This window comes from Mesocricetus auratus, unplaced genomic scaffold, assembly GCF_017639785.1.
Source record: "Mesocricetus auratus isolate SY011 unplaced genomic scaffold, BCM_Maur_2.0 Super-Scaffold_100024, whole genome shotgun sequence".
NCBI classification, from domain to species: domain Eukaryota; kingdom Metazoa; phylum Chordata; class Mammalia; order Rodentia; family Cricetidae; genus Mesocricetus; species Mesocricetus auratus.
Window position 1 is genome coordinate 14,343,784 of NW_024429205.1, and position 14,298 is coordinate 14,358,081.

General features: G+C 41.4%; 1 protein-coding gene across 2 annotated transcripts in view; it reads right to left on the reverse strand.

The window, feature by feature from the left end:
* Wdr35 (WD repeat domain 35) overlaps positions 1–14,298 on the reverse strand; it is a 55,502-nt gene that overhangs the window by 39,619 nt on the left and 1,585 nt on the right. For both annotated transcript variants that reach the window (XM_005079066.4, XM_005079065.4), the window contains exons 3-9: positions 11,043–11,114; positions 9,706–9,798; positions 6,934–7,062; positions 5,067–5,200; positions 2,940–3,105; positions 2,654–2,799; positions 1,813–1,938 (exon numbers count right to left, since the gene is read on the reverse strand). In XM_005079066.4, the coding sequence (XP_005079123.1) occupies positions 1,813–1,938; positions 2,654–2,799; positions 2,940–3,105; positions 5,067–5,200; positions 6,934–7,062; positions 9,706–9,798; positions 11,043–11,114 (866 nt within the window). The remainder of the gene's footprint in view (positions 1–1,812; positions 1,939–2,653; positions 2,800–2,939; positions 3,106–5,066; positions 5,201–6,933; positions 7,063–9,705; positions 9,799–11,042; positions 11,115–14,298) is intronic.

Here is a 14,298-nt window from a genome sequence, read left to right on the forward strand (position 1 = left end):
GTGTGCTGTGCTTGTTGCAGTGTGTGCTGTGCTTGCTGCAGTGTGTGCTGTGTGCAGTGTGTGCTGCAGTATGTGCTGTGTACAGTGTGTGCTGTGTGCAGTGTGCTGTGCTGCAGTGTGTGCTGTGTGCAGTGTGTGCTGTGTGCAGTGTGTGCTGTGCTTGCTGCAGTGTGTGCTGTGATGCAGTGTGTGCTGCACTGCAGTGTGTGCTGTGATGCAGTGTGTGCTGTGATGCAGTGTGTGCTGTGATGCAGTGTGTGCTGTGCTTGCTGCAGTGTGTGCTGTACTGCAGTGTGTGCAGTGTGTGCTGTGTGCAGTGTGTGCTGCACTGCAGTGTGTGTTGTGTGCAGTGTGTGCTGTAGTATGTGCTGTGTGCGGTGTGTGCTGTGTGCAGTGTGTGCTGTGTGCAGTGTGTGCTGTGATGCAGTGTGTGCTGTGATGCAGTGTGTGCTGTGCTTGCTGCAGTATGTGCTGTGCTTGCTGCAGTGTGTGCTGTACTGCAGTGTGTGCAGTGTGTGCTGTGTGCAGTGTGCTGCACTGCAGTGTGTGCTGTGTGCAGTGTGTGCTGTAGTATGTGCTGTGTGCGGTGTGTGCTGTGCTGCAGTGTGTGCTGTGTGCAGTGTGTGCTGTGTGCAGTGTGTGCTGTGCTGTGTGCAGTGTGTGCTGTGCTGCAGTGTGCTGTGTTCAGTGTGTGCTGTGCTGCAGTGTGTGCTGTATGCAGTGTGTGCTGTGTGCAGTGTGTGCTGTGTGCAGTGTGTGCTGTAGTATGTGCTGTGTGCGGTGTGTGCTGTGCTGCAGTGTGTGCTGTGTGCAGTGTGTGCTGTGTGCAGTGTGTGCTGTGCTGTGTGCAGTGTGTGCTGTGCTGCAGTGTGCTGTGTTCAGTGTGTGCTGTGCTGCAGTGTGCTGTGTTCAGTGTGTGCTGTGCTGCAGTGTGTGCTGTATGCAGTGTGTGCTGTGTGCAGTGTGTGCTGTGTTGTGCTGTGCTGCATTACACCACACTGTGATCAAACCCCAGGGTCTTTTTTTTTTTTGGTTTTTGTGAAAAATAAATTATCCCAAGCTTTTTTTAGACAATGTACTGTTTATCTCACTTTCTCTGGTGATCCACTCTGCCCTTCACTCTTCTGAAAGCATGGAGAGCGACTTCTGTAAAATCTGTTATATGGGCTCCCTTGATGTAAAGTTCCTTTGGGGTGACCAACAGAAAGCACCAAGAGGAGGGATGTTGATTCCCCAATCCCTGTCCGGCAGCAATGGCGTGGCTCATGAATTCCAGGAACACAATTCCCCTACCTTGATCCTTGAGCCATGGCTGGAGATGCCATCTGGGTCTGTTAAGTCCTGCTGCCTGCTTTATCTCCTTCACTGTTCCCTTTCATCTCAGCCATACCCTGGAGCAAGTCCTTTGATTGATACCACGAGTGGCTACCTACTTCCAACTGATACCTTGACTCTTAAAGCCATTTTTTAAAAAGATTTATTTTTTATTATGTATATAGCATACTGTCTGCATGCATCCCTCCAGGCTGTAAGAGGGCACCAGATATCATTACAGATGGTTGTGAGCTGCCATGTGGTTGCTGGGAATTGAACTCAGGACCTCTGGAAGAACAACCAGTGCTCTTAACCTCTGAGCCATCTCTCCAGTCCATCTTAAAGCTGTTTTAACTATCCATGGTATTCAGGAAATGTTGCTATTCACTCATTTAAAGCAGGTCATGCACAAAAGTCCCTTTTCTATCAGTTTCTTGCTTTAAAAGCTGCAACAGGTCTAGTTTTTTAAAAAAAAAGTTTTATAACATCTTTAAATACCTTATAATCAGGTCGGATATTTGCAAAATATATAAAGGAGTCAACAGCCAGAGCAATCTTCAGTCCACCTCCTTCCCAAGACAGTGAACACATCTGCTTTCCTGGAACTTTCAAAGTACCTAGATGCTGGGGGAAAATGAAATGCAAAGTATTATAGTGAACAAATTACTATTGGAGCATGCCAATGCTACTCCAGAAAATTCTAAACATTAAATGTATTAATAACACCACTGAGAAGGATAATATGTATTTATGAATATATATATGTCTATCATTTATGACCCATTATTACTATAAGGTTTTTACAAATAAAATATCATGCCAGAGGTGGTAGCACACACCTTTATCCTAGCACTCAGAAGGCAGAGGCAGGTGGATCTCTGTTTGAGACCGGCCTGGTCTACATAAAAGTTCCAGGACAACCAGGGCTACCCAGAGAAACCCTGTCTCAAAAAAAAATTACTTTGCAACAAACTAAAACTATGAGAAATTTAGAAGGACAGGCAGATATATGTTTACTATCCAAAGACATTTAAAGTATATTAAAACCCAGAAATATGAACCTAAAGTAAGTGTATTACACTAAAATACTAATCAAGTCAATGAATAGAAAGAGAAATTCATTTGGATCACAGAGAAAATGTCCTAAATAGCTCTTACATGGCAATTACATTTAGATTTCTAAACACACAAATGATAAGATGGTGACTATAATAAGGACTTATTGACATCTGGAGACTCAAATGTCCCTAGAGGACGCATAGCGAGCTGTACTTTGTGTTCATCCCCACTTACTGGAGCGCCTGCTTTAAACAGGAGGGTAAGTCTGAAATATGTTTACCTCACCAAATGGCGTGTAAAACTGCACGATGTTGACATCCTTGTCCTGAGTGACTACTTTCTGAGAGCCCGCCACAGCTAGCACACTGCCAATGTGGTTCCACTGGATACCAACCACATACATGCCCGTATCAATCAAAATCGGGTCTAGTCAAAAACAAATTAATTAATTAAAGGACAAATGTGGCAACTGTGGTCACAACTTCATCTAGAGAACCTTACAACCTTAAGGGTAATTTTTAAAATATTTTTAAACTTCTGCAACTTAAGAAAAAAAGATTACTTACTTTGGTCATTCTCGTGTCTCATTATTTGGCATCTCCCATTGTCAAAACAAATTGCCAGGCATGGGCAATCTGGCTCCACATAGCCTTCTGTACCATGGTACCAATGAATCCCAGCGATGCTGATCGCTCCAGTGACATTCACCAAGCAATTCAGTTTCATTTTCATCTAGGTAGAAGCGGTTGGCTTAGGCTTAATCACAAGTACTGAAGGAAGAACCATGAAAATAAGGCTTGCAATAAGGAAGCTTCATGACTCTACTGTGTCACCAAACCTAGATAAACCACTCATCTGACTTTCCTTTTCCCCACCCCCGACACTCCCCATGTATAAAATAAGGACAAAAACACACAAAGATGAGTGTGGTGGTGCATGCTTGCTCTTCCAGCATTCCAGAGACTGAGGCAGGAAGATCTCAAGTTTGATGCCAGCCTGGGATACATAGCAAGCACAAGTACAACCTCAATAATATAGGAGACAAACAAAACCCTACACTCAGAGTTTTTAATGAAACTCAAATCAAAGGACAGTAGAAGATCATGAGTTCAAAGCCAGCATGGGCTATGTAAGATCATGTATAAAAAAAATGAAAGAAAGGAAGGAAGGAGAGAATAAGTGAGGGAGGGGGGAGAAAAAAGAGAGGGAGGCAGGGAGGAGGGAAGGAGAAAAGAAAAGAAGGAAATTAAGTAAGTTTACTTTCAAGAGGAAGTGGAGTGTGGGATGTAATTCTTCCTACAAACAAGACTCCGGTTAAACCTCTCAAAGCCAGACCTATCTCCAGACAACGCTCCCCAAGCTCACTGTTTCCTTTCCAGCTGTGATACAATACCCTGACAGCAGCTTTAAGGGAAGGGGCTCCTTTTAGCTCACAATTCAAGGGTACAGTTCATCACATCAGGGAAGTAAAGGCAGAAGAAACTCCAAGGATCTATAGTCTACAGGCAGGGAGCAGAGAGGGATGGAAGCCAGGACAGAGAATGGTCCATCCCACATTAATGAACATAACCAATCTCTCAGAGACACCCTTAGAGGCTAGCCTCAATCCCCACGATCCCTTTCCAGAATGTGCTGAGCTTTGTCTCCCAGGTGACTCTAGATCACACCAGGTTGACAATAAACACTAACCATAATGCTACTTGATTCTACCTTCTTCCTATAAATTGATTTTTCTGCCTTATGTAGTAAATCAGTGATCATTCTTTTCACAAACAAGCTCTAGTTGCTACAAAAATATCTTGGGTATCCTGAATATAAAATTTGATTGAGACACCAGAAGACTTAAACCTTCACAACATATTATCCTACTCATTATCCTTTAGCTTCAATGCATTGTCATTGATGGAAATCAGCACTAAGAGTTACACTCTGCTACATTAAGTCATCTTAAGGGAACTATACTTGGACTGGGAATGTAGCTTAGTAGAATGCCTGCCAACCATTCAAGAAGCCTTGTGTTGGATCCAATGCCTGCAAAAGACTGAACATGGTGGAAGTGCACCTGCACCCCTAAAAACCCAAGAACTAGGAGGTAGCGGCCAGAGAATCCAAAATTAGCTATGCAACAAATTCCAACCTGATCCACATAAGACCCTCTCTCAAAACATTAGTAACTTGCCCACTGTTCTACTGCTATGAAGGGACACCACGACCAAGGAAAGTTATAAAAGAAAGCATTTTTTATAGTTTCAGATGGTTAGTCCATGATCATCTGGCAGGAGACAGACAGGTGTCACACTGGAGCAGCAACTAAGAGCTTTACATCCTGATCCCCAGGCACCAGGCCTGGCACAGGCTTTGAAAACCATGAAGCCCACCCCCAGTGACACACCTCCTTCCACAAGGCCACGCCTCCTAGTCCTTCCCCAATAGTTCCACTCCTTGGAGACTAAGCATTCAAACAGATGAATCTATGCAAGCCTTTCCCATTCAAAGCACCACACACCCCTAAGAAAAGCTGAGATTTGTCTCTTAGCTTTTCAAATTATTTAATGATTAGAAATTTAAAACTGAAGAAAAAATCTATACATTGTAACTATCATAACAGCATACATATGTTACAAAATAATCATATAAAAGTATGCTAATAGAATAGTGAACATATATATATATATGGAGAGAGAGAGACTTACTATAAAATTTCCTTGGTTATCATAAATGTGGATTTCTCCATTTGCCATTCCAAAAAGTAAGATTTTACTATCTGCGGACCAGGTCACATGGCATAGCTGTATACCCTTCAGGTCTTTTCCCCAAATCCTATTCCCTACAACAAAACAGAGCCATGGTTACTGCAAGCTCAGAGCCGTGATCCTCCAACCCTGTTTTGGAATCTTGATTTCCCTAAAGACTTCTCATATTCCTCACAGGATTCATGCAGCCATTTGATTTACTTGGTCAATTAATATTTATTGGCACTTCTAGAAGCTAAATACCACCGAGACTTTTTAAAAAGCAGCTGTTCCAAACTTTCTGCCACATCTGCCTCCAGACAGGGAGGGTCTCATTCTCAATTACAAAATGAGCCATCGACTCTAGGAAAAAATACAAGGTCTTCAAAAGCAGTTCTTCATCGCTTGCATCCCCAAACACCCAGAGCTGAGAGAGCCCAAGTTGGTCCTGTCTGCTGTGCCAATATAACGGAGAAGGCAGCTCCTCAGATGAGCCGTCTATGGGCTACGATCAATCCCTTCCCAGCTTTAAAAAGAGCTCCCTCTAGCTTATCCTCATTCTCTCTTTTCCTTTCAACTCATCTCTCCAACCCTTCTTTCAAATTGTTAAATGTGCATCAAACTCCTAATCATCTCAAATAAAAACAATCAAAACAAAAAGCCCTTCCCTCAACTCTAAACCTCCTCTCTAGTACTACCCTATTCCCCCAACCCCTCCCGGCCATGTTTTTGCTTATATAAGAGTATGGAAGGGTTCACTTCCTAACTGTCCTCTCAACCCTTAAGTTGTCCCATCCAGTCTGCCTTCTGTTCTTCAACTCCACTGAAGCTTCCTGCATGGAGGCCATGACTTTCTGTTGCTGAAGCCAACTGACAATGGGTCTTATTCTATACTTTTCCTGTCATTTTGGACCACACCCTTCTTCTTGACAGTCTTTACCTTCACGGAGCTTAGGAACTCCTCTGTCCCAAGACTTCTACTTTCGGTGCCTTGTATGAAATCCTTATTTTCCCCCTCCAAAGCTATTCCTTAGCCCTGAGACAGTCTACTCATCTACCTGGGCCCAATGCTTCAGCATTCATGTCCTCCTCCAGGAATCCATCCCTGATCGCTCCCATCTGCACTTGGTGGCTTTCCACATGTTCCTGTACGTTCCCTGTTGTAGCACTGATCACTGATGAGTGACTGCCAGTTTTCCCATGATCACTTCTAATATAGGTCAGGGATGTTTCTCACTGCTGTGCCATTAATTCCTAAACTATAGTACTGCTTTCAAGGCTCAGTAACATTGGATGACTGCAACAAACACACACAAATACATAAGTGAAAATTATTTTTAAAACAATTTCTTAAGAATTTTTTGGTATTAAAACTAAGATGCAGACTCACAGAAGGCCCAGTTTCCTGTAGGTACTATAATTTGAAAAAAAAAAAAGGATCTTAAGACTAGAAAACATAACAATGGCATGTTCTGTTCAAATGATAATACAGATTTTTGTAATTTTGTATCTCTGAAACTAAAGTCTACATTTCTATATAATCTAACCAATATGAAGATCAATTACTGAAGGCCATATATAATGTGATACTGAGAAATTAATTCACCTGTTTTTCAATACCCCTGCAGGAAACTGAAACAATAGATTTGTCTTTGTCTTAGAAATACTTAAAGTGATTAGAACTGCAAGGTGGTTCCTAATGTTCCAAATTCTAAGAGGGGTGTTGCTGCTTTAGTGTCTACTCTTCCATCAGAAGGATAATTAACTTAGATCTTTAAAGACAATCAGTAAATACTGGTCCCTGGTCAAAGTCCAGTGGCCGTATTACCATCTACTGAGCCGACTATCACAGCGCCGTCTTCATACACAATGCAGATCTTCTGGCCGTCAGCATTCCAGCTCATACTTCGAACCACTGACTTATTGCGGTTGTTGATCATCTCCTCGTACCAAGAGCCTGTGTTCACAAGTTACAAAACTACACGTCAAAACGTGCACGTGAGCTGGCCAGGTGTGGTGGCGCACGTCTCTCTGCATGTGGTAGGCAGAGGCAGGAGAATTTCTGAGTTCAAGGCCAGCCTGGTCTACAGAGTGAGCTCCAGGACAGCCAGGACTGTTACACAACAGAGAAACACTGTCTTGAAAACCCAAAAGAAAAAAGAAAACTTCCACATTTATCAGTTGGTACTTAAGAGTTGGTATTATGTTCTGGGCATTGCTGTGTATACCATTAATCCCAGAACTTGGGAGGTTGAGGCAAGATGATCAAAAATTTGAAGCTAGCTTGGGCTATATATAGTAACACCCTGTCTAAAAATGTACTGTTGGATAAGATATTTTAAAGGTTTCTGTAACCTAACGCATTTAACTTTAAAGCCTTCAAATCCTCCATAAACAATATTAAAAGTTTGATTGGGTATTGTTCCTAATTACTTCAAGATTACCATAGAAAATACATCAAATATTCCTGTTTTATTTTTAATTTCTTTCTTCTTGTCAATTAAGAAAATGAAATTTCTTTTGCTTTTTCAGGGCCAGAATAGCTGATTATTCTGAAAACTCAACTTTCCCCACTGAGTGATACAATTCAGATACTGAGGGGGAGAAAAAAAAACATGACAACAATTGCTTTGCATGTATGCATAAACTCTCTGTGATTAATCATTAAATTAACTTTGATTAAAAATATAAGCATATCCCATTAGAGCATGTAGACTATTAGTTAAAACTCTAAGCCTGCCTTTGCAATTTTAAACATGGCTGCAGAGAGACAGCTCAGCAGGTAAAGGTTCTTGCCACCAAGGCTGAGTCACTGGGATTCACATGGCAGGAGAGACCTGACTTTCAAAGCCGTCCTTCATCTCTGCACAGACATTGTAATCTGTTATGCCTGGTGTGTGTGTGTGTGCGTGCGTGCACACACACTCACATACACATACAGAGAGAGAGAGAGAGAGAGAGAGAGAGAGAGAGAGAGAGAGAGAGAGAGAGAGATGTGTACAAACTTCGTAAAGTTCAAGCAGACATTTTTGTAATGAAGAATTCGTAAATGGGAGGGTGGCTCAGCAGTAAAGAGCATGTATAGCTGCTCTTCTAGGGGATCCAAGTTCAGCTCCCAGGTCCCATGCTGGATAGTTCACAACTGCCTGTAAACTCCAACTGCAGAGGGACCGGACCTCTGGCTTCCCCAGACATGTATTCTCAGGTGCACATACTCCCACCCAAGGTGCACACACATACACATAATTAAAAATAAATCTTTAAGAAAATAATTGGTAAATGGGGTATCCTGAGTCTTTTTATGACTGTACATATTAAACTAAGCCTTTCCCAGCCTCAAAAACGAATATGGATTGAGTTGTTTTTCCAGTAATAGAGATGGGTCTAACTTAATCCTTCTCTTCCTCTCTCCTCCCCTAACAACCCCCTCTCCCCGCCAGTTCTCTCTGAGACAAGAAGCAGAAGCTGTGAGTCATTCATCAGAGATGAGATTAATTAAATCCACAAAAGAAAGAGAAGCTAACTGGCTCAATACAGGAAATACAATAAAGGCAAGCTTGCCTTTGACGTCTTCATACATGTGTTTTTATCTAATACTAACTCCAGCTGAGCACACAGGAATTAATTCCTATTGGAAATGGGGGGAACCTCACTTCATATGGAAACTATTCTAAGTGTCTCGGTTCATTGTGGTAACGTCAACAGTCACCTGATTCATTTTCCTAACACAGGGTCACAGATCGAAAGAGCAGGATGAAGTCTTCTTGCTGGCTACAGGTCTGTTTCAGAGACGTTATTTCCCTACCCAAACCCTGTGCTGACTCCGGTTTGTGAAAGATCAAAGCAGCCCTCCTGGACTGGCGAGATGTTTGTGAAAGATCAAAGCAGCCCTCCTGAACTGGCGAGATGGTGCAGGGGGTTGCTTGCTGTCAACCCTGGCAACTTCAGTTCAGTCCTGGGTCCCATCTGGTGAAGAACCAGTTCCCACACACTGCCCTCCAACCGCCACATACACAAACTATACATATATAAAATGTAATTTTAAAAAGTTTAGAGCAGCTCTCCAGGCTAGACAGATGACTCAGTGGATAAGAGCGCCACTGCTCTTGCAGAAAGATGACCAGAGTTCAGTCCCTTACACCTACATCAGGCAGCTCACAACAGCTTCAGGACATCTAAAACCCTCTTCTGACCTCCAAAGGTAACCACATATAGTGTGCATACACACACAAATGTGCATAAACACAAGTGTGCATAAACACATGAGTGTGCATACACACAAATGTGCATAAACACAAGTGTGCATACATACAAAAATGTGCATATACACTCACAAATGTGCATAAACACAAGTATGCATACATACAAAAATGTGCATATACACTCACAAATGTGCATAAACACAAGTGTGCATAAACACTTGAGTGTGCATACACACAAGTGTGCATAAACACAAGTGTGCATACATGCAAAAATGTGCATACACACACAAATGTGCATAAACACACAAGTATGCATACACACAAGTGTGCATACACACATACAAATGTACATACACACACCACTAAGATAATTTTTTTAAGCAGTTCTCCTAATATACCTTTATACAACATCCAGACAATGATAAGCCCATTTTGATCACTGGTAGTCAACTTCTGATACTGTTCATTCCATGTTACAACTTGAACAGCACCTAGAACATTAAAATAACAATTCAGAAACTCTAAAATGACTATAATTCATTTCAAATTTGTATCTTTGTGTAAATAAACACCAAGAGGATGTTAAGATCAACATAGTTTGTGCAGTCTCTAATATTAAAATTAATTATAAATACAAAAATGTTCATGGGATGTAAAGTTACTGATATTACTATCTGCAACAGTGCAAAATACTCTTTCATATGGCACCCCTGTTTCACACAAGCAGCTAACAGTGCTGCCACAGAGCTGATGTGGAACAGATAAAGGCATGATAGCCAAACTGGCCTGATTCCCGAGCATAAAAATGTCCTAAGGATGCCAAGTTGTCCTCTGGAGTATTTTGTTTGCTCTTGGTTGGGATGCCCATACTTGATTTTCTCGTTTCCTTTCACCCCAGTTTCCCATTCTGTCCCCCACTCTTGAGTACAGTTTCAGCATCTGTGTCAGTGGTTCTCAACCTGTGGGTGGTGAACCCTTCAGGGGCCAAACACCCTTTCACAGGGGTCACATATCAGATATATTGCATATCAGATGTTCACATTACTATTCATAACAGTAGCAAAATTACAGTTCTGAAGTAGCAATGAAGTAATTTTATGGTCAGGGGTCACCACAATATGAGAGCTGAATTAAAGGGTTGCAGTGTTAGGAAGGTTGAGAACCCCTGATCTATGTTCTATAAATGATAAGTTTCATTTTCTTATCCATAAATACTTTAGTATCTATTCCCTAGTGATATTCCCTTTACAACCCAGATTGCAAATTAAGAAATTAACACTGATGAAATATCATCTAGTACAGTCCATTCCAGCATCACCAACTCTCAAAGAAAAGTCTTGAACAGGTATTTTTTCTCACTCTAGAATTCCAGTTGAGGTCTTTCAGGTATTATATCCTTTTAATTTCCTTTAACTTGGAATCACAGAATAGATCCATTAAGAGGATAATAAATATTTAAAACCCACAGACAAATAACACAATTTTGTAAAATATAAACTAAGAGCCAGGTTTTTTTTCAGGTTTTTCAGGTTTATCAGAGATAATATTTCACTTCTGAAAAAGTGTTGAATTATTCTGGGACACATGAATTATGCCTCAGTAAAAATGATTACCTTCAATAATATTATTATCTGAATAATAGCATTTGATTTAACATCTATATTTTAACATTAAGTAGATGATGACCTAAATGTCTAAATTCTGTTCATACATGACAAATTAAAAAATTACTTACCACTATGACCTTCAAGATTCTGGTTCATAGAAAGGTTACTAGGCGCTGCCAGACCCCTCAATTTTGAGTCATCTAAAACAAACAAACAAAAAAAAGCCTATGATTAAATATATAAAAGTAAAAGATTACAAAATTTTGACATATCTTGGGTCACTAGAAGGGTGTGTCTCTATGAGATATTATGTGATTTTTTAAAGTATTCTTCATTCTGATCTATCTTTCTCCTGGTGCTAATGTGAACAATAAAATGCAGATCCCTTGCAAGACATTATCCTAGTAAAATAAAGCAAAGTGCATAGAAGACCATTAGCTCAGTGTATTAAATACACAACCACCATTACTGAATACTCTCTCCTCAGAGATCATAAGTAGAAATGTCTACAGACATAAATTAAGATCTGGAAAAACTTTCAAGGGACGAAACAGCCAAGATTTTAGAGTTTAGTTTTTACTATGTTTCCAGAATATCATGCTCACTTGTGTGTTTATTCATTCATTCAACAAATAGTTATTGGATGTGTATACTGTGTCCCTACCATGAGCAACTCCATCCCAGGCCACCAGCCCTTAGAAGACTTTAACATAGAAATGGCATAATCCACCCTGGCCATGTTTGCTTAATGATACTGACCACACTGTGAAGAACTGGTTTCCACAGTAGCCTACTTGAGGGCTGGAGCTGGAGACACTGAAGAGACACGAAGGAAGGAGGGAGAGATGAGATACGAAAGGGAGACAGAAGGATAGTTATCAGGACTGCCGGCAGTCATGAAGGCGATGCTAGTGGGGCTGGGGTCCAGCACAAAAGGCGTGAGTGTACAATACTGGCTAAAACGGACAAGACTGGAGGCAGGATCTGGGAGAAGACCAGTTCCATTCACAGACAGCAGATCTGAGACGCCTGCACAATTTAGACCTGGAGACGCCCAGGTCAAAAAACTCACAACTGAGCTCCAGGACAAACGAAGGCCGCCCCATACATGGCATGTAAGGCTGTGGGAATGAGAGAACAAGTCTGGAGAGCAAAGGAAGAGCCCATGTGCAAGTTCTCAGGAATTTCAACCATTAAAGACGAAGAACCCAGAAAACTGACTCTGGTAAGGCTGCATATTTCTCCTGTCTTAAAAAAGCAATAGTTGACGGGAAGTGGGGGTCTGTTCATTAGCTTTGAAACATGAAAGTCCCTGATGAAGGAAAGAACAGGAGAGAGAAACTGGTACTGAGTACTCAATAGGCTAACACAGGAGAATTGCAAGTTCAAGGTCAGACTGGCATACATGCCCTGAAGTGGGCCAGTCAGAGTTATATAGATATATACCCTATCTTTAAATATAAACACGAGCTGAGCAGTGGTGTTGCACACCTTTACTCCCAGCACTTGGGAGGAGGAGAGGTAGGCGGATCTCTGTGAGTTGGAGACCCGTGCAGTCTACAGGAACTAGTTCCAGGACAGGCTCCAAAGCTACTCAAGAAAAAACCCTGTCTCGAAAAACCAGTGTGTGTGTGTGTGTGTGTGTGAATATGAGGCAGTAAGTGTACAACAATAGAATTAGTGAAACAAAATAGAATGTAATACCAAATGGCCGTCAAAAATGCCATGGAAGATGATAACTTAGCTATTTTGTTTTAGCTGAGCTGTGACACAATAATTACAAAGTCACAACTTCATAATTCAGAGTGTGCTACACAGTACACATGCACTATCTGGTGATTGTTACTGATGGGTGCCTTGGGTCTCTGCTATTATTATTGATTATAATATACTGGCACAGTTAGCATCTTCCAGCCATATTTATTCTGCCTCTTAACGTTATCCACCATGATTATTAAATTCCAAAACAAATACTTTTCTCCATTTCCAAACTTCATGAGGAGTCCCACCTTTCCCACTAAGTTCAATGATTGCCCGAGTTCCCGCACGCTAATTGCAGCTCATCAAAGGTTCACAGCCATAAAACAAAGGCGGTGGTAGTCGTGGTGGCAGTGGTGGCAATGGTGAAGGTATTTTATTAAAGCAATGTCTTGCTTCTGTGGTTGGCCTTAACCTTGTAATCCTCCTGCCTCTGCCTCTAATCTGCTAGGTTCAAAAAAAGTTTGTTTCCTTTTAGCTTTCCATACATGAGCTGGCAAAGCAGATACAGTCCCCAGCTTCTTAGAAGGTAGAAGGGAGAAGAGTGTGAGAATTCAAAGCCAACCTGGGCAACATGAGTTTTGTCTCAAAACAATAATAATAACTCTCTAAGGCTACGCAAAATGAATGCATTTCTTGATGTAACTAAGCCTTGTTATATATTTTAAGCAAAGTAAATGATACATACATAGTTACATACATATGCATTTAAGAAACAGCAGGCAGTTAAGAAACCAAAGAAGGAGGCGGTCACACAGGTCAGAAACAAAGCCTGAACTAGCACTGATGTGTCTGTCTTCCAAACAGACCTCTGCCTTTCACCGAGCATGAGCAGGAGAACCACCACAAGTTCAATACCAACCTGGTCTACATTTCAAGTTCCAGCCAGGGTTACACAAGGAGAAACTGCAGGGGGTGGGAGTCTACCTTTAATTTCGTGTAATCAAATATAGCACATCAAAGCTACTATTCTCCTGTTGGTTAAAGTCTGTCCATAAGCCCTTTATACAAAAGGCTGAAAATAAGGACTAAAAAGTGAGACAAACTTTGTTTTAAATATGATCCCTGTCACTTACTAGACACGGGACAAATTATTGGGCCAATTATTAACTAGTCAGGGCTTCAATTTCCTCGTCTCGAATACAATCCTCTTAAAACAACTTAAGGTCATATAGCCACCCAAACAACATGGGAAATATTCAGTAAATGTGATTCATCTTGCTGTAAGGGCTGTCAGCCAGTGCTATTAGCACAAAGTACACATCAGACCAATTCTTATGTCATCTCAGATCTACTCTGTGGTGTGGAGCCCAGTTATTCATTTTTATCCCTTCTGTAATTCTTATAGCTAATGAAGTCTGGGAGATGAAGCTGTAAGGAGCCTAAAAATGTAACTTAGATTAATCCTCCTCATTTTACAGAAGAGTGACAGTCCAAAGACAACCAGCAACTTGCTGAAAGTCATTCGGCAGTCATGTGACATAGTCATTCCACCTTGCATCTCTCTGTCTTGACCCCCAAGCTACATTAGTACTATCAAGATCCTCAACCTAGGGCCATGGAGAAGGCTCAGCAGGTAAAAGTGCCTGACACACAATTAGGACAACCTGAATCCAATCCCTAGAT